Consider the following 25,336-nt stretch of genomic DNA (forward strand, 5'->3'; position numbering starts at 1 on the left):
TTCTAGGCGAGATTAAAGGAGCAAAGATTTTACGAAATGGATCGCTATTAGTGATTTGTTGGGATAGTTCTCAGCAAGGCAAAGTGATAAGATTATGTAAAATAGACGGCAAAGAAGTAGAATGCTCAATACCCAACAATAGAAAGTGGACCAGAGGAGTTATTTCGGGGATACCAACAAAAGTTACTATGGGTGAGATTAAACAGAACAGAAAAAGAGCAAAAATTATTGAGGCCAAATGTTTGAAAGTTACAAGAAACGGGAAAATGTGTGATAGTTTATCGGTAATGATTAACTTTGATGAAGAGAGATTGCCGACTAATGTTTACTTTGGGTGTATGTGTTATGCGGTTAGAATATATATACCACCACCTTTAAGATGCTATAAACGCCAGAAATTTGGGCACATTGCGGCAGTCTGCAGAGGAAAACAAAAGATGTGGGAGATGCGCTGGAGAACATGAATATGGGAAATGTGAAGCGGGAGCTCGGCTGAAATGCTGCAATTGTGGCGAGGAACACAGCGCAGCTTATCGAGGGTGCATTTATAGCAAGAAGGCGGCTGAGATACAATATGTAAAAGTAACTCAAGGAATCAGTTGTGCAGAGCCAGTGAAAGAAGTTGAAAAAAAGGCTGTCAAGCAGACAAATACAGGGAATAACAAACTGGTGAATTGTGAGAGCTGTAATATGAAAAATAAGGATACACTATTAATGAGTAGAAAGGAGTTCGTGCTTTTTATGGTGGATGCAATTAATTGTTCAGCGCAAACAAGCAAAAGAACTGAGAAAATTAAAATTATCGTCAAGTCTGCAGAAAAGTATCTTGGTATTAAAGGAAAACAACAGGAATTCTGCAGATGCTGGAAATTCAAGCAACATACATCAAAGTTGCTGGTGAACGCAGCAGGCCAAGCAGCATCTATAGGAAGAGGCGCAGTCGACGTTTCAGGCCGAGACCCTTCGTCAGGACTAACTGAAGGAAGAGTGAGTAAGGGATTTGAAAGCTGGAGGGGGAGGGGGAGATGCAAAATGATAGGAGAAGACAGGAGGGGGAGGGATAGAGCTGAGAGCTGGACAGGTGATAGGCAAAAGGGGATACGAGAGGATCATGAGACAGGAGGTCCGGGAAGAAAGACGGGGGGGGGTGACCCAGAGGATGGGCAAGAGGTATATTCAGAGGGACAGAGGGAGAAAAAGGAGAGTGAGAGAAAGAATGTGTGCATAAAAATGAGTAACAGCTGGGGTACGAGGGGGAGGTGGGGCCTAGCGGAAGTTAGAGAAGTCGATGTTCATGCCATCAGGTTGGAGGCTACCCAGACGGAATATAAGGTGTTGTTCCTCCAACCTGAGTGTGGCTTCATCTTTACAGTAGAGGAGGCCGTGGATAACATTTTAATTCCACATCCCATTCCCATTCTGACATGTCTATCCACGGCCTCCTCTACTGTAAAGATGAAGCCACACTCAGGTTGGAGGAACAACACCTTATATTCCGTCTGGGCAGCCTCCAACCTGATGGCATGAACATTGACTTCTCTAACTTCCGCTAGGCCCCACCTCCCCCTCGTACCCCAGCTGTTACTCATTTTTATGCACACATTCTTTCTCTCACTCTCCTTTTTCTCCCTCTGTCCCTCTGAATATACCTCTTGCCCATCCTCTGGGTCACCCCCCCCCCGTCTTTCTTCCCGGACCTCCTGTCCCATGATCCTCTCGTATCCCCTTTTGCCTATCACCTGTCCAGCTCTCGGCTCCATCCCTCCCCCTCCTGTCTTCTCCTATCATTTTGCATCTCCCCCTCCCCCTCCAGCTTTCAAATCCCTTACTCACTCTTCCTTCAGTTAGTCCTGACGAAGGGTCTCGGCCTGAAACGTCGACTGTACCTCTTCCTAGAGATGCTGCTTGGCCTGCTGCGTTCACCAGCAACTTTGATGTATGTTGGTATTAAAGGAATTAGGTGGGAAGAAGTCAAAAGAATGGAGGATCCAACAATTCACAGGCAGGGGAGATGGAATCTTAATTCCAGTATACTTATCGCAAATGGTCAAGAATTTAAATGTTTCAGAACTTAAGGAAAATCCTCAGATTTTATGGTTGAAGCCCAGGGTAAATGTGCAGAACTACAACAACAAATAGAAGTACCCGACAAGAACAGTGATGACTTGGAAAGAGATTGGAAAATGGAGGAAATTATTACAAGGATACAAAAGGAAAAAGAATTTGTTGCAAAGTGAATTATCTACATTCAGATTATAAAATGAAAACATGGAAGCAAATGAAGAAGAACTCCGAGGTCTCAGTAAACAACTGCAGGCTACGATCCAAGAAAAGGAAAACCTGAAAAAGCAGATAGACTTGGAAAAACAAGAGGTTTAAAAGTGTAACATGCGATAATTACTATTCTTTAACAAGATGATTTTAGTCTTACAAGTGATGTAGATGAAATCAATATAATCGAGGTAACGCAACTACGCGAAAACGTGACATAATTAGGGAAGAATAGTAGTTTGCGGCATTATCTAATGAGCGCATTAAGCATTCACATGGAATTGCAACTACGGAGTAAAGCTAATAGAGAACTGCAGGCTGAACTAGATTGTCTAAAGCAGAGAACTCCAGGACATATTTGGTTGGAACACCACAAGTCTAGCAGGTGGCGGTAATGCACTGAAACCTGATTGCCAGCCGCCATTAAACAAAAAAGAAGAAGAAGAACTTGAGGTGATCCCAGAGTGTGCGCTCCAAGTTGAAGCAAATGAAATGCCATTGGGGCTGTGACGTAAACAGCTGGAGGCCAATTACTGGATTAATTTAAGGGGGCATGGTGATAGCCATCCTACAAAAAGGGTGTTGCAGACATGCTGGGAGAAGGAGAGGACACAAAAAGAAAGTTTTGGCTGGACAGAAGAGCAAACAGCAAAAGATACGGGTGTATATGATAAAAGAGTTTTGTCCAAGTGTGGTGTGGCCTGTCAGACCTTTCTGGGTATTAGAAAATCCCTCTATAGATTTGGAATTGATTAAGATTAAATCAGTAATAAAACAGCTGATATACTCCGCGAATATCATAGTTATAGGGAATGTAAGTATAAAGACATGTGGATTTTTATGGATGGATCAAAGAATCCAGAAACAGGTGCAACAGGGCCTACAATTGTTGTGCCAATTTATCAAGTGGAAATTAGCAAGAGAACACCTGATTGCTTGAGTGTATATGCAGTTGAAATGTTTGCCATATTGTTAGCACTAGAATGGAGTGAGCAGGTTGATTGTAATAATTTTGTGATATGTAGCTATTCTGTATCGGCCCTTGCAAGCATTAGGGCGGGTACAGCTAGAGGTCACCAGGATCTGCTTTATGAAATCCTGTTTGCAAATTCAAGACTGACTAGACAAGGCAAAAATATCGCATTCATATGGGTTCCAGCACATGCGGGTATTATGGGAAATAAGACAGCAGATAAGCTGGCAAAAGCAGCGGTCAAAAAAGGATCTATAGAGGTCAATATTAAACTATCAAAATCAGAGGGGAAGAGCATAGTGTTAACAGTGGCAGCAGCATTGGGATAGAGCAATAAAAGGAAGACATTTACATTCAATTCAGAACAGAGTAGATATGGGAAGAAGTAGGGGAGTAAAGCGGAAGGAGCAAGTAATTACAGTATAAGTAGACTGAGAACTGGGCACAGCAACCTTAATGGCACTCTGGCCATCATAAATAGGCATCCAACAGGTTTCTGCGATCTGTGTCAGGAGACTGAAACAGTAGAGCATATCCTTATTTCATGCCGGAAATTTGCACAGGAAGGGCAACAAATGTTACAACAATTATGCAAAATAGGACTGGTAGAGAACAGTATTAAAGGTTTATTGGAATGTGGGGAGAGTGATCAGGGGAGGAAATGGTTGTTTAGTTTTTTAAGGGCGACGGGACTGGAAAGACGGCTTTAAAGTGACGGACAATGAGGGACAATAAATCCTGAAGATGGCAGTAATGCAACAGTGTGGATGCCAGCTGCCGTAAAAACTCAAGAAAGAAGAAGAAGAACTTGAGGTGATAGGTGAGGCCAGGTGATAAAGGGATGGAGAGGAAGGAATCTGATGTCAGGCTGCACTTGGAAAATTGTCAACAGTTTTGGGCCTCGTATCTCAGAAAGAATGTGTTGTCGTTGGAGAGAGTCTGGAGGAGGTTCACAAGGATCATTCTCGGATTGAAGGGGTTAACATATGAGGTTTGGTCGCTTTGGGCCTGTACTCACTGGAATTTAGAAGAATACGGGGGTGGGGGGGACGAACTAGATAGTGTGGACATGTAGAGAATGTTTCCTATGGTGGGGGTATCCAGAACTAGAGGGCACAGCCTCAAAACTGAGGGGCAACATTTTAGAACACAGAAAAGGAGGATTTTTTTTTCATCCAGCGGGTAGTGAATCTGTGGAATGCTCTGCCACAGATTGCGGTGGAGGCCAAGTCTGCGGGTACATTTAAGGTGGAAGCTGATCATTTCCGGATCAGTCAGGGCATCAAAGGATGTGGCGAGAAGGCAGGTGAATGAGGTTGAGTGGGATCTGGGATCAGCCATGATGGAATGGTGGAGCAGACTCAATGGGCTGAATGGCCTAATTCTGCTCCTATGTCGCATGGTCTTATGATAGGAGAGGACAGTGAACCATAGGAGAAAGGGAAGGAGGAGGGGATCTGGGGGGAGGTGATAGGCAGGCAAGAAGAGGGAAGAGGCCAGAATGGGGAATAGAAGGGAGGGGGAAGGAATTTTTTTACCAAAAGGAGAAATTGATATTCATGCCATCAAATTGGAGGCTACCCAGACGAGATATAAGGTGTTGCTCCTCCACCCTGAGGGTAGCCTCATCTTGGCACAAGAGGAGGCCATGGATAATATGTTGGAAAGGGAATGTGAATCGGAATTAAAATGTTTGGCCACGGGGAAGTTCTGCTTTTGGCAGATCAAGAGGAAGTGCTCAACGAAGCGGTCCCCCAAATTACGACGGGTCTCACCACTGTAGAGGAGATAGCATTGGGAGCACCAGACACAATAGGCAACCCCAGCAGATTCGCAGGTGAAGTGTTGCTTCACCCGGAAGGACTGTTTGGGGCCCTGAACAGAGGTGAAGGAGGAAGTGAAAGGGCAGGTGTAGCCTCCCAATCAGATTCACTGTACTTGTCACACGTACTGTACATCAAACATTGAAACATTCTGGGAAACCCACAAGTGTCTCCATGCTTCCGGCACCAACAGAGCATGCCCACAACTCACTGACGCCAACCTGTACGTCTTTGGGATGTGGGAGGAAACCAGAGCACTCGGAGGAATCCCACACAATCTTTACCAAAGGAGGTGTAAGCTGCTCCTTGTCTCCGCTAGCCTGCAGGTCACCCTTCCCTTGGGCAAGATGTAGCACCTGCTTAGCTCCCGATCAGGGTCACGTGAATCCATGGGATCAGGTGGTGGATGGTCGTATGAGCAGCTGGTGCACATCACAAGTCCTGGTTATGTGACCACTGACACCAGGCAGACAATCTCTGAAGAGTACTGGCAATGGCTGAAGTCACCCATCTGATAAAGATACTGACCAGAAGGAGGCAATGGCAAACCACTTCTGTAGAAAAATTTACCAAGAGCAGTCATGGTCATGTGACCACGACCCTCCATGTCATACGGCAAGGCACATCATGAAGATGTCATCCGTCATGGCACACAATGATGATGAGTAAGATGAATTGGATTCTTCACCTCACAATCTACCTTGTTATAATCTTGCACCTTATTGTCTGCCTGCACTACACTTCCTCTGTAACTGTGACACACTATTATTCCCATACTGGCTTCTCCCCTCTTCCTCTGATCACGACCAGAAATGCCTGTTTATTCCATTTTATAGTCTTTGCCTGACCTGCTGAGTTCCTCCAACATTTTGTGTGTGTTGCTTAAGGACAGTTTCTACCCTGCTGTTATTAGACTATTGACAGATCTCTTGTAAAATAACCTCCTTTAGGCTGCTAAAGGATTGGTGAGCTTCATTGTGCTGTCTATGTGAGTGGATCAGAACAGGCTACACTGGACAACAAATTCTTTGGAAGTGTTGCTTCTTCAGAAAGTTGTTTTGTTTCGGATAGACTGTTTGAAGCTGAACACAAATATAATTTAAGACCACTTGTATCACATGGGAATTTGGAGAAACAAGAAGTTAACTACTAAATATAATGCATTGAATTGCAGAATGGTGCTGATGCTTTGCAGTAGTTGAACTGAGCTAAAAATGTTTTGTTGATGATTTTCGTTTGTACTCAGTGTCCAACAATAATCAGCCAGCGTTCCAGTTGTCCTGCTATCGTCTCTCCATGACCGCAATGTCCTGGTGAAACCTTTCACCATCCTCGTCCCGGACAGCACCAAGATTTGCAGGGAAGAACTCTAAATGGGATTGCAGAAAATGAATCTTTAGTGACATGTTGCACATCATGGTTTGGATGCTTGAAGCATCTTGTCAACCAGCTGCACGTAGTTTGGTGCTCGGCAGTTGCCAAGAAAAATTTCGACAACATTCTTGAAAGCCTTCCATGTGATTTTTTTCCGGTCCCACTAGAAGTTTTTCAAATTGCCCGTCATTGATGACCTGTTTGGTTTGTGGACCAAAAGAAATGCCTTCCTTAATCTCGGCATCAGTTATTCTTGGAAAAAAATCTCTGTCTCAAACATCAAAATCCTTCATGGAAATTTTTAGCTTCCTAAAACCTGTCCTGCCATGCAGCATCCGCCCTGCCTAGGAATGCATAAGCATGTCTGGACAAGATAGAAAACTTCAGCTTATATAATGGGCAACATTTTAATTGACTTGAATCATGAATTGAAATAACAAATACAGGTGATTTTAAAAAAATGGTGCGTGATAGGGAAACTTCATGCTGATTTTCATGATCAGCAGCCCAAAATCAATCAGATGCACTCAAAAATATTCAGGAACCAAAATCGTTGTTGTTCAGTGTCGTTGGTGATGTTCACACCTAGGAGCTTGAGCTCTCAACCCTTTCAACCTCAACAGCGACGTAAAGGACTTTTAACATCGTAAACCAGCGAGTTGTTTGTTATGTCTCCCCGCTGGTTGGAAAATGGAGTCACCTGTTTCTTCCTTGTTAGGAGAGAGAGAGCCTACAGCATGTGGAATTATCGGGTGAACAATGTAGTCTCTGGGGTGACTGCAAGTCTGTGTCTTTGCTATTGCTTTGCTCACGCTTGAGTGCTGGTAGCAGGTGTGCTTTATTTTTGCCGGTGGGGAGAGGGGGGATCGTGGCTCGCTACCGCTTACGTGCAGAAGGGAGGGGAGCTGGCGGGGGGGTGGACTTTGGAGTTCTAACATTTAAGTATCATTCATTCTTGGGGCGCTCCTCTGTTTTCACGGATGGTTGCGAAGAAAAAGCATTTCAGGATGTATATTGTATACATTTCTCTGACATTAAATGTACCTTTGAACAGCATTGATGTAGAAACGAGTGTTCCATATGCACCATTCCTCTTCCCAAAGTTAAGGATCAACGTTCTGCTGTTTCTTGTGGTCACGGGCAGAGCAGTTGCTGTACTAAGCACTAACATGACGCAAATAAATTCCAAACGATTTACTTACTGAAGTAAGTGTTACTTATGATGCGTGCCATCGCTGTGCCACAGAGAAATCTCCAGAAGCAGAAGAGGGTGAAGGACGGGGACAACATCCCACATGTCGCACAGACAGTCAGCTGGAAGCTCGTCCAAAGCAACACTGTCCGCCGTCCATACCTGCCAACAGCGAAAACAATATGAAGGTTGAAAGAGTACCTGAGTTATAAGGAAAGGTTAAATAGGTTAGGACTTTATTCCTTAGAACATAGAAGATTGAAAGGAGATTTGATAGAGGTATACAAAGTTATGAGGGGTATAGATCGGGTTAGTGCAAGCAGGCTTTGTGGGAATACAACCAGAGGTCATGGGTTAAGGGTGAAAGGTGAAAGGTTTAAGGGGATCATGAGGGGAAACTTCTTCACTCAAAGGGTGGTGAGAGTGTGGAATGAGCTGCCAGCACAAGTGGTGGATGCGAGCTCGATTCCAACGTTTAAGAGAGGTTTGGATAGGTACATGGATGACAGGGGTATGGAGGGTTGTGGTCCCGGTGCAGGTTGATGGCAGTAGGCAGTTTAAATGGTTTGGCATGGACTAGATGGGCCAAGGGTCCACTTTCTGTGCTGCACTTTTCTACGACTGGTGACTCTTTATTTCATAGATATCAAAACTTCAAAACATGCAACGAAATGCGTTGTTTGCGTCAACAACCAGCACGGTTCGAGGATGGGCTGGGGGCATCTTAAGTGTTGCCATGTTTCTGGCACCAACATAGCATGCCCCTAGTTTACTAACCCTGACCCCTACATCTTTGGAATGCTTGGAGGAAACCCGCGTTGTCGCAGATAGAACATACAATTTCCTTACAGACAGCGGCAGGAATTGAAGTCTAACAACCAGTGCTCTGAAGCGTCACACTAACCTCTACAGTAAAGACTCACTGAATACTGCAGAGAACCCTTCCTAGGTCCCCACCATTCTGATTGTAACTGAAAAGTTAATAAAGTGCAGATACTGAAAATGTATCAATAGAGAAAAAAAGACTTAAAGACCATAAGACATAGGAGTATAATTAGGCCATTCAGCCCATCAAGTCTGCTCCATCATTCCATTGTGGCTGATGTACCAACCCTCTCAAACCCATCCTCCTGTCTTCTCCCCGTAACTTTTGATGCCCTGACTAATCAACAACCTCTACTTTAAATAGAGAGTCATAGAAAAGTACAGAAACAAACCCTTCATCTCATCTACTGAGCCATTTAGACTGCATACTCTCATCGACCTGCACTGGGACCATAGGCCTCCATATTCCTGCCATCCACGTTACCTATCAAAACTTCTCTTAAATGTTGACATCGAGCTCGTATGCACCACTTGCGCTGGCAGCTCGTTCCACACTCTCACCACCCTCTGAGTGAAGAAGTTTCCCCTCATGTTCCCCTTAAACTTTTAACCTTTCACCTTTACGGCAAATGAAATACAATGTTGGAAAGTGTATGGTTATGCACTTCGGCAGAAGAAGTAAACAGGCAGGCTATTATTTAAATGGGGAAAGAATTCAAAGTTCTGAGATGCAACGGGACTTGGGAGTCCTCGTACAGGATACCCTTAAGGTTAACCTCCAGGTTGAGTCGGTGGTAAAGAAGGCGAATGCAATGTTGGCACTCATTTCTAGAGGAATAGAGTATAGGAGCAGGGATGTGATGTTGAGGCTCCATAAGGCACTGGTGAGACCTCACTTGGAGCACTGTGGGCAGTTTTGGTCTCCTTATTTAAGAAAGGATGTGCTGACGTTGGGGAGGGTACAGAGAAGATTCACTAGAACGATTCCGGGAATGAGAGGGTTAACATATGAGGAACGTTTGTCCACTCTTGGACTGTATTCCTTGGAGTTTAGAAGAATGAAGGGAGACCTCATAGAAACATTTCGAATGTTGAAAGGCATGGACAGAGTGGATGTGGCAAAGTTGTTTCCCATGATGGGGGAGCCTAGTATGAGAGGGCATGACTTAAGGATTGAAGGGCACCCTTTCAGAACAGAAATGCGAAGAAATTTTTTTAGCTAGAGGGTGGTGAATCTGTGGAATTTGTTGCCACGGGCGGCAGTGGAGGTCAAGTCATTGGGTGTATTTAAGGCAGAGATTGATAGGTATCTGAGTAGTCAGGGCATCAAAGATTATGGTGAGAAGGCAGGGGAGTGGGACTAAATGGGAGAATGGATCAGCTCATGATAAAATGGCGGAGCAGACTCGATGGGCCGAATGGCCGACTTCTGCTCCTTTGTCTTATGGTCTTATGGTCTTTAACCCATGATCTCTGGCTGTAGTCCTACCCACCCTCAGTGGGAAAAGCCTGCTTGCATTTACCCTGTCTATACCCCTCAGAATTTTGAATACCTCTGTCAAATTTCCTCTACATTCCGAGGAATAAAGTCCTAACATGTTCAATATTTCCTAAGAACTCAAGTTATCCAGACCTGGCAATATCGTCTTATCCAATGACTTGGTCTCCACAGTCTAAAGCAATGAATTCCATGAGTTCACCACTCTGTGGTGTATTAGGCACAAGAGTGTCTGTACGTTAAGTAACTCTGACAGGAAGTGATAAAGCAGTGGGGTGGGGGTTGTGGCGGGGTGGGTTAGTGGGTGGAGCTGCTTGGGGGGGAATTGGATTGTTTCTGAGTCTGGTGCTCCTGGTGGAGTTGGAGCTACGTCTCTACCATAGCAGATGTACGGCGCTCCTTCTCCTTCCCTCCACTAGCCTGCGGGTCACCCTCGGGCAAGGTGTGGCACCTGCTTAGCCTCCTCACTCCCCCCCATCAGCGTCACGAGAAACTATGGGATCAGGTGGTGGATGGTCATATGAGCAGCTGGTACATTTCACAGGTCCTGGTTATGTGACCACTGATGCCAGGCAGACAATCTCTGAAGAGTATTGATAATGTCTGGGGTCACCCAGTAAAGACACTGCCCAGAAGAAGGCGATGGCAAACCACTTCTGAAAAATTTGTCAAGAACAATCATGGTCATGGAAAGACTACGATCGCCCACGTCGTACGACATGGCACGTAATGATGATGTTGTTGGATGCTACATAGCCTCCCCGCTGAAATGAGAGGGACAAACGGTCCATGATGGGATCCTTCCAGCATCTTTCTGTGTATATGTCCTTGCTGTAGGGTAGGCTGGTGCCAGTGATGTATGGGGCAATTTTGACTACCCATTGTGGAGACTTCCTGTCCGTCGCACACAGCTCCTGTACTGAGCGGTGGTGCAACTTGTTAGGATGCTGTCTGCTGCTCACCTGCCATCCCTTAGCTCACAGATCCAGCCTGCAATCGAGTCTGGTGGTCCTGGCGCGGATGCTGTGTAGCAGACGCTCTGTGCCTTTGATGCTGCTGCAAGTAAGATTTTCATCGCATCTACGCACGCATGCACTGGAGTGTGTGACAATCAATTTGACTCAACTTGTCTGCCATCCTGCCCGTTACACAGGCCCCGATCAGCAGTCCCGTCATGTAAATGGACTGCACCATCTTCTTCAGAGACTTCCACTCGCACACGAGGTCCCACTGCCAAAAAAAAACAAGTGGTCGTCACTGAGGACACTCTGAGAAAGAGGCAAATTTAGAAGCGGAAACTCAAAAGATTCTGCAGATGCTGGAAATCCAGAGCAACACACCCAAAATGCTGGAGGAACTCAGGAAGTCAGATGAGATGCAGGATCAGAGTTAAAGCACTGGAACACAAAAATTTTGCATCCTCAATACTGCTGGTCGGATCTTTGGGATTTTGGGCTGCTGATCATGAAAGTCATCATGAAATTTCCCCATCACATAGCAAGTTGAGGGAAGAGGCTGTTCCTGAATCACTGAGTGTGTGTGCCTTCAGGTTTCTGCACCTCCTTCCTGATGGCAACAATGAGAAGAGGGTTGCCCTGGGCAGTGGTGCTCCTTCTAATGGATGCCGCCGCCTTCCTGAGACATCACTCCTTGAGGATATCTTAGATACTCTGGAGGCTGCTAGTGCCCAAGATGAGATGACTGATTTTACAACTTTCTGTAGCTTCTTTCGATTGTGTGCAGTAGCCCCCCCCCCTGCCCCCTACTGGATGGTGATGTGGCCAGTCAGAATGCTCTCCATGGTACATCTATAGAAGTTTTTGAGTGTTTTAGTTGACAAAGCAAATCTCTTCAAACTCCTAATGAAGTATAGTCGCTGCCTTGCCTTCTTTATAACTGCATCGATATGTTGGGGCCAGGTTAGATCCTCAGAGATATTGGCACCCAGAAACTTGAAATTGCTCACTCTCTCCTCTTCTGATTCCTATATGAGGATCGGTTCATGTTCCCTTGTCTTACCCTTCTTGAAGTCCACAATCAGCTCTTTCATCTTACTGACGTTGAGTACAAAGTTGTTGCTGCGACACCACTCAGCTAGCTGGTATATCTCACTCCTTTACATCCTCTCATCTCCCTCTGAGATTTTACTAACAATGGTTGTATCATCAGCAAATTTATAGATGGTATGTGAACTATACCACGGGTATAGAGAGAGTAGAGCAGTGGGCTTAGCACACAGCCCTAAGGTGCACCAGTGTCGATTGTCAGCGAGGAGGAGATGTTATCACCAGTCCACACAGATTGGAACATAGAACATGTTCTATGTGGTCTTCCGGTTAGGAAGTCAAGGATCCAGTTGCAGAGGGAAATACAGAGGCCCAAGTTCTGTAACTTATCAATCAGGACTGTGGGAATGATGGTGTTAAGCACTGAACTATAGTCAACAAACAGCATTCTGGAATAGATGTTTGTATCAGCCAGGTGATCTAAGACCATGTGAAGAGTGGTAAGATATCTGTAAAAATACTATATCAATAAAATTGAAAGAGTACAGTGAAAATTTACAAGGATGTTCTGAAGGTAGATAGGGTCATAACAAGAGCTTTCAGAAAACTAGCCTTCATAAATCAAAGCATTGCATAGAGGAGATGGAATGTTATGTTGAAGTCGATGATGAAGCCTAATCTGGGGTATTATGTGCAGTTCTGGTCACCTACCTACAGGAAAGATTATCAATAAAATTCAAAGATTACAGAGAAAATTTACAAGGATGTTGCTGGGAATTGAGGACTTGAGTTATAAGGAAAGACTAAATAGTTTAGGACTTTATTCCTTAGAACGTAAAAGGTATTTGATAGACATATACAAAACTATGAGGGGTATAGATAGGGTAAATACAAGCAGGTTTTTTCCACTAAAGTTGGGTAAGACTACAACCACAGGTCATGGGTTAAGGGTGAAAGGTGACGTGTATAAGAGAAACTGGAGGGAGGATCCTCACTCAGAGTGTAGAACAAGCTGCAAGTGGAAGTGGTGGATACAAGTTCTATTGCAACCTTTAAGAGAAATTCGGATAGGTATATGGATGGGAAGGGTATGGAGGGCTATGGTAGAGGTGCAGATCAATGTATCTAGGCAGAATAATCATTTGCATGGACTGGATGGGCTGAAGGACCTGTGTGTATGCTGTAGTGCTTTTTGACTCTATGACTCTACCTTTACATAGTCTAGACAGTGCAAGATTTAAAGATAAAAATTTACAGATCAGCTTTATTTGTGAAATATGCCATTCACATCAACGACCCAACACAGTCCAAGGATGTGCTGGAAACAGCCTGAAAGTGTCACCGTACTTCCTGCGCCAGTGGAGCGTACCCTCAACGTACTAACCCTAACCCTAATGTGGGAGCTGTTTATGTAGATAATGTTTCAGAAATATTTGAGTAATATTGGGAATATATTGCTTGATTAAGCATTTCTTGATTTTTCCATAATCTATAACGGGTTATATGTAAAAGTACGTGCATGGTATACGTCATCATGTCACCACATCATCCTTGCGCACAAAAACGAAGTTTACACACATCTCTCAGACTCGATTAGATTTATGCCTTTAGACTGTGGGAGAAAACCAGAGCACCCGGAGGAAACCCACACAGTCACAACTCCTTATAGACAGCGACAGGAATTGGCACTGTAATAGAGTTATGCTAACCACCAAAATACCATGCCACCCTCCCTTCTGCACTGCTTTCCAAACCCAGTACTGGACAGGGTTCAAAGGAGGTTCAGGAAAATGATTGCAGGATTGAACCGCTTGGCACATAAAGAGTGTTTGACGGCTCTAGGCCTGTACTCACTGGAATCCAGAAGAAGCTTATCGAATGATGAAACCCTTGATTGGATGTGGAGAGGTAGTTTCCTAAACTGGAAGAGTCTAAGACCAGAGGACACAGCCTCAGAATAGAGGGGCATCCTTTTAGAACAGAGATGAGGAGGAATTTCTTTACAGAGAGTGGTGAATCTGTAGAATTCATTGCTACAGGTGGCTCTGGAGGCTAAGTCATTGGGTATATTTAAGGCAGAAGTTGATAGATTCTTGACTGGTCAGGGCATGAAAGAATATGGGGAGAAGGCAGGAGACTGAGGCTGAGAGGGAAAATGGATCAGCCATGATGAAATGGCGGAGCAGACTCGATGGGCCAAATGGCCTAATTCTGCTCCTATACCATATGGTCTTTTCTACACTAATGTCTGACAGGGTTGATCAAAGCAGGTATGTGCCCAAGGTAGCATGCACAATAAATCTGTCAGCACACCTCATGCAGTGCTGTCCCTCGATTCTTTACGTAATAATAATATCATGCACAATGGTTATCTTTACTGCCAAGTGACGCGGTGAATGAATTTTTACAACCAGACAGAAGTGAGATGGTTGCGAGAACACCGGGGCTGGATGATGCATATTCAAATTCATTTCATTTAGGTTCAAAAATGTACTCGGAATACAGTCTGAAATTCATTTGCTTCACAGACACCCAACAAACAAAAGACTCCATAGAATGAATGATAGAACATCGACACCCTGAGAAACACTCTCCCACCCTTACAAAAGCATCAGCCCCCCCGTTCCTCCCCACTTGCACCGACAGAAGAACCAACCACCCCCACCACACCCCCACCATTCAAGCAACAGCAGAAGCCCCCAAAATGACCTTGATCCAGAGTCTGTGAAAACTGCAGGTCATAACCTAGCACTTTGGTATCTCAGACAGGCTCACTCTCTCCAGTGAGGAAGAAAGAGGTCGCTCTCCTACAATAGCGAGAGCACAGACCAGCAGCTGCTGTACCAATCTTACAATTTTCCGTGTCGCTTGTCCAAGCCCCCACCCCCCCTCTCCCGCCATCTCGAGGACTGACAGGCTCCCTCTGTCCATTGAAAGAGAGTGAGGGATCGCTGGAGTATAGGGGCCTTCTTCCTACAGTAGCTGGCGATGAGCAAACACACCACAGACCTGGTGTGTACACATCAGTACTTGGAAAGTAAATGGTAAACAGCCAGCTCTTCATGGGCACTAACCTCCCCAGCACCGGGAGCACCTTCAAAAAGTGATGCTTCATAAAGCCAGCATCCACCACCACCCAGGACATGGCCTCTTCTCATTGCTACCATTAGGGAGGAGGTACAGGAGCCACTCAACGATTCAGGAACAGTTTCTTATGCTCCGCCGTCAGATTTATGAACAGACAATGCACACTACCCCACTAAGCAACACACACACAGAATGCTGGAGGAACTCAGCAGATCAGGCAACATCTATGGAAGTGAATAAACAGTCGACACTTCGGGCCGGGACCCTTCTTCAGGACTGGAAAGGAAGGGGGGGAGGGATAGGAGGATAGCTGGAAGGTGAAAGGTGAAGCTAGGTGGTAAATGACTGGAGATGAAGGAATCTGATAGGAGAGGAGAGTGGACCACAGGAGAAGGGGAAAGAGGAGGACACCCAAGGGGGAGGGGTGATAGACTGATGAGAAGAGATAAGAGGCCAGCGTGGGGAATTGAAAGAGGGAAATGGATATTCATTGCATCAGGTTGGCAGCTACGTAGATGGAATATAAGGTCTTGCTCCCTCCACGCTGAGGGTGGCACCATCTAGGCACATGGACCGACGTGTCGTAATGGAAATGGGTATCCGAATTAAAATGCTTGGCCACCAGGAAATTTCGCTTTCGGTGGGGGGTGGGTGGAGCAGAGGTGCTCGACGAAGCGGTCCCCCAGTTTACATCAGGTCTCCCCAGTGTAGAGGATGCCTTATCGGGAACACTGGGCATAATAGACGACCCCAGCAGATTTGCAGGTGAAGTGTTGCCTCACCTGTTAGGGCTGTTTGGGGCCCTGAATGGAGGTGAATGGGCAGGTGTAGCATTTCCGTTGCTTCCAGGCATACCTGCCGGGAGCATTATTTTGTTTTCTCTGCTATATTTTTGCACAACTTACTTAATTTAATGTTATATATATTGTAATTTATAGTTTTTATTCTGTATTGCATTGTACTGCTGCTGCAAAGACAACAAATTTCACAATGTGTGCTGGTGATATTAAACCTGATTCTGACTGTAGTAATATTACTATTTTGGAATGATGCTAGATTTCAGATGACTTTTTGAAATATTAGCTCCGCCATTGATGGTCTCAAGCCCGGCTGTGAACGAGGAAAGTTGGACAGGGGGCTAACAACTTCAGCCCATAAAAGCCCAGAGCTACAGAAACACCGACAGCAGCTCCGAGGACCTCATCCCTGGGAGAGGAAGGGTCTTCGAAGATGGGCTGCATGACTTGAAAGACTGGCCCAGGACAGAGGGCTCTGGTGAGCAGCTTTCGGCGGCCTGTGCCCCGGTAGGAGTGATGGTAACTAAGTAAGTTTTAAAAACATTAATATTGATCATTTATCAGATGGGTTTTCTAAAATGCTTCGTTATTTCTATCTATCTCTGCTCATGGACTGTTTGTCCCACTCCCATCAGGGAGGAGGCTACTCTGCATCCACGCCAGGACCACCAGACTCAAAAACAGTTTCTTTCCCCAAGCAGTGAGGCTGATCCACCCACTAACCCACCCCTCCACACCCCCAATCACCACTACTCTATCATTTCCTGTCAGTCACCTTACGTACAGACACTCCTGTGCATAGTGTCACTTTATGGCCCTGAAATCTATCTATGTCTATAAGCTATCTTCTGTATTTATATTTATTGAGTTCTTGATCTTATTGTGTATTTTAATGAAACATCGGGTCTGGAGTAACAATCATTTTGTTCTCATGTACAGTCGTGTACCGACGAATGACAATGAACAGTCTTCAGTCAAAGGTCAAAGTTCAAAGTGCATTTATTATAAAAGTATATATACATTATACAATCTTGAGATCCGTCTCCTTACAGACAGCCACAAATAACAAACATAAAAGAAGGAAGGACAAACACCCAATGTGCAGAGACAGTGTGTGAGAGAGAGAGAGAGAGAGAGAATTCATGCAAACAATAAAGTAAGCATTTCAAACTAAAGTGAGCCCTTAGCCACGAAGCCCGGAGCAGCTCCTCAGCCTCAGCTGCAGTTCAGCACATGGGAATAAAGCGTCACGGAGCCCGCAGACATGAAGCCCGATTGGCCAGAGCAGGCCCGCAGCATCATCCTCAGTTCAGCAAAGGGCAGAGTAAGGGTTCAGGAGCAATGAGCAGAACCTGGCCTTTTCAACCCATCTGGCCCGGCGTTTAAATTGTCCAAACTTCGGGTCATTCCTTGCTCTAAGCTGGCGCTTCGATATGCTCTGGTCTGGACCCCATCGGCACATTTCAGACCGTACCTGACCTTTCTTAAGTCGGCCTGGTGCTTGGATCGATCAAACCTCACTCTCGGTTAAGGTGGGCAGCCCCCGAGCCTGCATCTCCTCCTTCACTCCAACGTTCCTTCTCTCCATTCCCCCTGACTTGGTCTCAAATGTACGTCCACTTTGCTTCGACTTCTCCTCGAATATGCTTTGACTTCGCCTTGTTGACCCTCCACTCAGCCTCGCCTTCACTCACCTCTGCATTGTTTGCAGTGATCATTTACCAGAATACTTTTACAGTAAAAATGTTATTAATAAAGTATCTAGTTGTATTTTTTTGCTTTGAAAATGCCCAGTAAGTTGCCACTGACTCTCAGCAGTGCCGTCTTCAACCGGAGGTTAGATTTTCAATTAACCAATCTTGTTATGCTTTTATTAATAGTGGAGTACAGGCCAGTAAGCAACAGAAATCGCCACGTTTTCCTTCAGGAAGTCCATAATTATTGATACTAGTTCATTACTCAGTGCATGCCCACAACGTACTAACCCAGAGCAACACACCCAAAACGCCGGGAGAACTCAGCAGGTCAGGCAGTGTTGATGGAAGAGGATAAACAGTCAACGTTTCAGGCCGAGACCCTTCATCAGGAATGGAAAGGAAGGGGAGAAGAAGCCAGAATAAAAAAGATGCTGGGGGGGGGGTGTGGGGGAAGGAGAATAACTAGGAGGTGATGGGTGAAACCAGGTAGGTGGGAAAGGTAAAGGACTGGAGAGGAAGGAATCTGATAGGAGAGGAGAGTGGACTGTAGGAGAAAGGGAAGGAGGAGGGGAACCGGGGGGAGGTGATAGGCAGGTGAGAAAGAGGTAAAAGGCCAGAGTGGGGAATAGAGAAAGAGGGGAGGAGGAGGAGGAGGGATTTTTTTTCTTACCGGAAGGAGCAATTGATATTCATGCCTTTAGGTTGGAGGCTACCCAGTCGGAATATAAGGTGTTGCTCCTCCACCCTGAGGCCGTGGACCAACACGTTGGAACGAGTTTGGGAATCGGAATTAAAATATTTGGCCACCGGGAAGTCCCACTTGTGGCAGATGGAATGGAGGAGGCCGCTGAAACAGTCCTCAATTTATGACGGGTTTCAGAAATGTAGAGGAGGCCGTATTGAGTGCACCGGACACAATAGACAACCCCAACAGGTTCATAGATGAAGAAGTGCTCACCCTACTTACGCTAATCTGTACGTCTTTGGAAAGTGGGCAGAGACCAGAGCACCAGGAGGAAACCCTCATGGTCACAGAGAGAACGTACACACTCCTTACAGACAGCGGCGGGAAGTGAACCTGGGTAGCTAGCACTACAAAGGGATACGTTACTGTCCCTCACACCTTGCACGTCATGATCGCACGTCACCGAGCAGGTCACCGAAGCCATGAATAAAATGGACGTTTCCAGCCACACCTCTGTCACAATTGTCGATGTGAACTGGGAGTGGTCGTACACCCACCCATTGGTGCACGCCTGTGTGTCAAGTTGGCTCCCGTTGCCCTGCGTCTCATTGGTGCCCAGGAGATGCCACTGCGGGGAGCTGTACATGCGGCACTTGTCCGGCCTCCCTTCCTGGTCCATGGGCAGGAACACCCGGAGAAACTCCTCCCTCAGTGGCTCCTCTGTCACATTGAGGTACCTCGAATCCTCACCTCCCAGCCGCACCCTGCACCGGTGTTTGGGGACAGCGGCCACAAAGTTCTGGAGGAGGTTTTGGCAGGCCAGGAATAACACTGGGGCTGTCATCAGGAATATCTGGATGGCTTGGAACTTCCCTTGACTTTCAACGATCTCCAAGATACTGTCGAACCCTATGGTTGCTGATGACTTCTGGAGAGATGGTTAATGAAATGGGAGACTGTGTCTAATGAGGTTGGTCACTTACAGTGTGCCTTTGACCATCCTGAATGTCGCTGATTAACTACAGTCCAGTATAGGTGATGGATAAAGTCCCTTTGAAGTCTGAAGTCCAAACCATCGAGTAAATTCTTGGTCAAAGGTGTAACCAACAGTTACGTTGTTTATCCATTCGGAAGACGCCCATTTCAATTATCTACCTGGAACTATTTGCCTCAAAGCATAGTTGATTTTTAAAAATTTATTCACTTTTGCCACTATTCTTTTTAGATATTAGATTCAAGTTTACTTATCAAAATTCAAAGTAAATTTTAGTAAAGTAAGTAAAAGCATCCCTTAGTCTTGCGAGACCATGGATCTGCGCCTGGAAAGTCTTCACTCTCCAGGGCGCAGGCCTGGGCAAGGTTGTATGGAAGACCGGCAGTTGCCCATGCTGCAAGTCCCCCCTCTCCACGACACCAATGTTGTCCAAGGGAAGGGCATTAGGACCCATACAGCTTGGCACCAGTGTCGTCGCAGAGCAATGTGTGATTAAGTGCCTTGCTCAAGGACACAACACGTTCCCTCGGCTGGGGCTCGAACTCACGACCTTCAGGTCGCTAGTCCAATGCCTTAACCACTTGGCCACGTAAAGTAAATTTTATACCATATACATCCCTGAGATACATTTTCTTGTGGGCATACTTAATTAATCTCTAGAATAACCATAATAGAATCACATCGGGCATTCAACTAGTGTGAAAAAACAAAACGAAAGAAATAATAATAAATAAGCAATAAATATCGAGAACTCATTGAAAGTGAGTCCATCAGTTGTGGGAACATTTGAATAACGGGGTAAGTGAAGTTGAGTGAAGTTATCCCCTTTAGTTCAAGAGCCTGATGTTTGAGGGGTAATGACTATTGCTGAACCTTGTGCTGTTATGAGGTTCCTGTACCTTCTTCCTGATGGCAGCAGTGAGAAGAGAGTGCTGGGGCTTCCTAGTGATGGACACTGTTTCCTGTGACAATGCTCTGTGTAGATGTGCTCAATGGTTGGGAGGGATTTGCCCGTGATAGACTGGGCCGTATCCACTACTTTTTGTAGGATTTTCCATTGAAAGGCATTGCTGTTTCAATAAGATTGAAAGAGCAGAGAAAATTTACAAGGATGTTGCCGGGACTTGAGGACCTGAATTATGGGGAAAGGTTGAACAGGGTAGGACTTTATTTCGTGGAGCATAGGAGAATGCAGGGAGCTTTGATCGAGGTATACAAAATTATGCAAGCAAGCCTTTTACACTGAAACCACATTTCACTGCATGTTTTGATATTCGTGACAAATGAACTAATCTCGGTTTAAAATCATATCTCGCATTTCTTCTGGAAGTTGTGTTTTGGAGCTGTGTGTCATCGTCCCTGTACATAAACATACTTGTGGATGTGACAATGAACTTGACTTTGACTTTGAGTGGAAGGGTGTAACATGAACATACAAGGTTAATGGTAAGGCACTGAGGAGTGCAGTAGAACAGAGGGATCTGGGAATTCAGATACAAAATTCCCTAAAAGCGGCATCACAGGTAGATAGGGTCATAAAGAGAGCTTTTGGTACATTGGCCTTTATTAATCATAGTATTGAGTATAAGAGTTGTAATGTTATGGTGAGGTTGTATAAGGCATTGGTGAGGCCGAATCTGGAGTATTGTGTGCAGTTTTGGTCACCAAATTACAGGAAGAATATTAATAAGGTTGAAAGAGTGCAGAGACGGTTTACAAGGATGTTGCCGGGACTTGAGAAACTGAGTTACAGAGAAAGGTTGAATAGGTTAGGACTTTATTCCCTGGAGTGTAGAAGAATGAGAGGAGATTTGATAGAGGGTTATAAGATTACGATGGGTATAGATAGAGTGAGTGCAAGCAGGCTTTTTCCACTGAGGCTAGGGGAGAAAAAAACCAGAGGACATGGGTTAAGGGTGAAGGGGGAAAAGTTTATAGGGAATATTGGGGGGGGGGCTTCTTCACACAGAGAGTGGTGGGAATGTGGAATGAGCTGCTAGATGAAGTGGTAAAAGCGGGCTCACTTTTAACATTTAAGAAAAACTTGGACAGGTACATGGATGAGAAGTGTATGGAGGGATATGGTCCGTGTGCAGGTCAGTGGGACTAGGTAGAAAAATGGTTCGGCACAGCCAAGAAGGGCCAAAAGGCCTGTTTCTGTGCTGTAGTGTTCTATGGTTCTATGAGTGAGATTGAGATGCCGTGCCTCAGGGAGATAAGGGAGGGGATGGGACTGATGACATTGCCCCAAAGTTCAAAGTGCATTCATTATCAATGTATGTAAATCTTATACAACCCTGAGATTCACCTTCTTGCAGGCCTCCACAAAATAAAGAAACACAACAGAATCCACGAAAAGACTGTTAAACATCCGATGTGCGATTAAAAACAACAAATCGTGTAAACAAATTTTAAAAAGTAAGTGAATAGAACACAGAACAGGAACTGCAGTGTCCCCTGAAAGTGAGTGTACAGCCAGAACCAGTTCAGGGCTGAGGTGAGGGATGGTCATTGCAGGCTACAGCCATGGACTAGGTTCAGGGCTGAGGTGAACAGAGCTTCCCAGAGTAGTGAGCTGAACACCGGTCCATCCTTCTCCGTCAGCTCCAATGTCTTAATCCTTTAAATAGGGGGCTAGCTCAGAGCTGAGGAGCAGAATGGCCTGACAGGGAGAAACACGGCTCCCTTCCTGTCTGAGAATGGTGCTCACGAGGACATTTATTTTGGAATTTTACTGAACCAACTGAGGTGTGACAACTGATTGAGGGATGCTGAGTCAATGGAGAAGAGAGGATAATCTATCACCCTTCCAGTTCAACACTTTTCAGGTGATAACATTTTCTATTAAGGGAGAAGTTAACCCTGGTTAAAATTCACAAACAAACACAAATCCAAGTTAAGTATATATTTTTTCACTCTGCGCATTCCCCTCAAATTGTCCTGCGAATGGAGGAGCGTCTGTGTCTGTGAGTGTGTGTGTGTGTGTGTGTGTGTGTGTGTGTGTGTGTGTTTGTGTCTATGCCTCTGTGAGTGTGTGTGTATGTGTCTCTGTGTCTGTGTGTGTGTGAGTGTGTGTCTATGTGTGTCTGTGTCTATGTGTCTGTGTGCATGTCTGTCTCTGTGTAAGTGTGTGTGTGTGTGTGTGTCTGTGTCTATGTCTCTGTGAGTGTGTGTGTGTGTAGGTGTCTCTGTGTCTGTGTGCGTGTCTGTTTGTCTCTGTGTAAGTGTGTGTGTGTGTGTGTGTGTGTGTGTGTGTGTGTGTGTGTGTGTGAGCGCGCGCGCGCGCTCACATAGCACATAGGATCGTAGGGAGGGAGAGAGGAACAGGGCTCGTTCTTTGTTCTGTGTTCGACTGGACATTGTAGACATGCCATGTTGTTGCCAGAATCTGTGGCGACACTTGGGGCTGCCCCCCCGCCCCGAACATTCCTTGGGCGTGTTGGTTATTAACACAGATATGTTTCGATGTACACATGATCAATAAACTCAATTCTCGAATCACTTTTCAGTCCCTGGCAGTCACTCCTGTGTCTAGCGTCACTTTATCGATGCACATGTAACCAGATAAGTGCTGAATATCACTTTTCATTGTTAATGTGCGCTTGTGTATTCACCTTGGTAATGCTGAAATAGCTGCCGAGCCTTTAAGAGAAAACAGTAATGTCATTTTGTATGGGTGGAGGAGAGCAAAGAGTTGCCATGTCTAGAACACTTTACCCAGGTTTGGTGAGGAAAGATTTTCGGGAGTAACATTGATCGATGCTGGAAAACCGAGATTGCGAAATTCCTTAATGGGCCTACCAGCATGAGCGAGGAGAACTCATTTCAAGGTCCAGTCTACGTGTGTTTGGAAGTTAAGCATGTGTGTGCCAGAGTGAGTACATCTCTTAGTTAAGATGAGAGGTATTTATTCATATTTTCAATGTTGTGTAAAAGGTACAGGCTTGATGGGATTCTAACATTGTTTGTATTGTTTCTTTTTAGATTTGCCACTACCGTATCGGTTTTGTATATTTTGTTTTAGTTACTTTCATTCTGCATACGTGACAAGGGTGTGGTCTGAAATTAAGGGGGAGTGGAACGTTGACTCAGACTATGAGAAGCCTGTGTCGGGCATTTTCATGCCTTACAAGGTACAAGTTGGAGGTCTGTGTCGGGCGCCATTCCTCGCACAGACACTAGAGCAATGTGTGGTTAAGTGCCTTGCTCAAGGACACAAACACGCTGCCGCAGCTGAGGCTTGAACTAGTGACCTTCAGATCACTAGACGAACACCTTAACCACTCGGCCAAAGCTAAACTGGGATTGTAATAGCTGGAGCTGTTTTTTAAATTTGTTTTGTCGTTTTTATTTTGATACCCTCTTTCTGCAATAAAACATCTAAAACAGATAAAGGAATTCGACCGAAAACGTATTTGTTGCCCTGCATGTGTATTTTTCTCCAGGCTACAGAATTTGGTACTGGATTTGGTTCGGAAACTGGATTTTAGTGATCTGATCAAGGACTTTGCTGTGAAGAAATCCAGAAGAACTAGGCTTTAATTTTGAAAAACAAGCATCTGACTTTGTAAATATCTAGGCTTGTGTGTCAGTGCTGTTCCTGTTTTTGTGGCAATAGGCTAATAGTTGACAGTTTACAAACCTAGTAAGTAATAAGTGGTCTTTACTCTGCAAGCCACACAGTACAGCAATAGGTTAGTATGTGCTAAATCTCATTTTTCAAAAAGATTGTTGGAGTATTGTCAAGTTTCCCAGTTTGCCATAGTGTCATCTCTCTTGGCCTTTTTGTCTCTCATTTCCATTTTACTTTCTCAGAACACACGGTTGAGAAAAATACCGAGATAAAAATGCTTTGGCATTGTTTGAGAAATAAGGCCCATGGTATGTGCAGCAATAGCTAAATAAAGATTTAAGATTGGGTACATCATACTTCATCTCCCTCATGACTTTACTAAGCCAGCTAAGCCTAGTTCAATTTTTGAGAGCTTTAGATGCTGTCCTTCAAACCAAGAATCTGCATTACTTTCTGTCCTCCCTCTTAAGGCCTGCAAGCTTATTGCCTACATATTGTACTAAACCAATGTCTTGGTCCACAGCTTCGATATTTAGACCGGTACGACCTTTGCTCTTGTTCTTGCCTGGTACAGCAGCATTTTACGGTGTCGGCAGGGCCTACGTGGGCCTCCAGCCCAGGGGCCCTGGCCCCACTAAATCCGGCCCTGGCCGTGGCAACTATAGATCAATTAACCAAGAGGTGCAATGTATACCTTCCAAGGGAAAGACACATCATTCCATTCACAGGGGATGTTGAGAAAGGTGGGAGGTCTGTTGATGACTATATTGAAGAAGTCGAAAGGGTGCTTCGTGCTCGAAATCAGTCTGACCAGGATCAGTATGATTTTGTTATGTCACTGCTCAGGGGTGCAGCTCCAGAAGAAGCACATATGCACAGTGATGCCGAGAAAGATCAGGCGGATGACTTGTTCACCAATTTCAGGAGGACACCCCAGCTGTTGCATAGCTTCTATAGTTGCAAACTTCATGCGGGTGGAGAGTTTTCACATGCTCTAGCGCAAGCTCTTAACTTGCTACTGAAGCGTTCTCCTGATGCTGTGGCCAATATGCAAGAAACATCATGAACGCAGCCGGTGAGCTTAAAGCGTGGATCAGTACTTGGAGCTATGATGTTGTGGCCATTACAGAGACGTGGTTGGCTCAGGGGCAGGAATGCCAGGCTTTAAATGTTTCAGAAAGGACAAGGAAGGAGGCATAAGAGGTGGGGGCGTGGCATTGCTGATCAGAGACAGTGTCACCGCTGCAGAAAAGGAGGAAGTTATGGAGGGATTGTCTACTGAGTCTCTGTGGGTGGACGTTAGAAACAGGAAAGGATCAATAACTCTACTGGGTGTTTTTTTATAGACCTCCCAATAGTAACAGGGACATCAAGGAGCAGATGGGGAGACATTCTGGAAAGACATAACAACAACAGGACTGTCGTGAGAAATTTTCATTTCCCAAATATTGATTGGCATTTCCCTAGAGTGAGGGGTTTAGATGGGGTAGAGTTTGTTAGCTGTGTTCAGGAAGGTTTCCTGACACAATATGTAGATAAGC

General features: G+C 45.2%; 1 protein-coding gene across 8 annotated transcripts in view; it reads right to left on the reverse strand.

Annotated features, from left to right (window-relative positions):
• LOC134339593 (solute carrier family 22 member 6-A-like) overlaps positions 1-25,336 on the reverse strand; it is a 96,019-nt gene that overhangs the window by 33,873 nt on the left and 36,810 nt on the right. For 5 of the 8 annotated variants that reach the window (XM_063036228.1, XM_063036230.1, XM_063036227.1 and 2 more), the window contains one exon: positions 7,644-7,795. In XM_063036228.1, the coding sequence (XP_062892298.1) occupies positions 7,644-7,795 (152 nt within the window). Of the gene's footprint in view, positions 1-6,331; positions 6,437-7,643; positions 7,796-10,918; positions 11,187-25,336 lie in introns of those variants that run through there. The other 3 variants (XM_063036229.1, XM_063036233.1, XM_063036235.1) reach the window with 3 other exon arrangements.

Source organism: Mobula hypostoma, chromosome 30, assembly GCF_963921235.1.
Source record: "Mobula hypostoma chromosome 30, sMobHyp1.1, whole genome shotgun sequence".
Taxonomy (NCBI): domain Eukaryota; kingdom Metazoa; phylum Chordata; class Chondrichthyes; order Myliobatiformes; family Myliobatidae; genus Mobula; species Mobula hypostoma.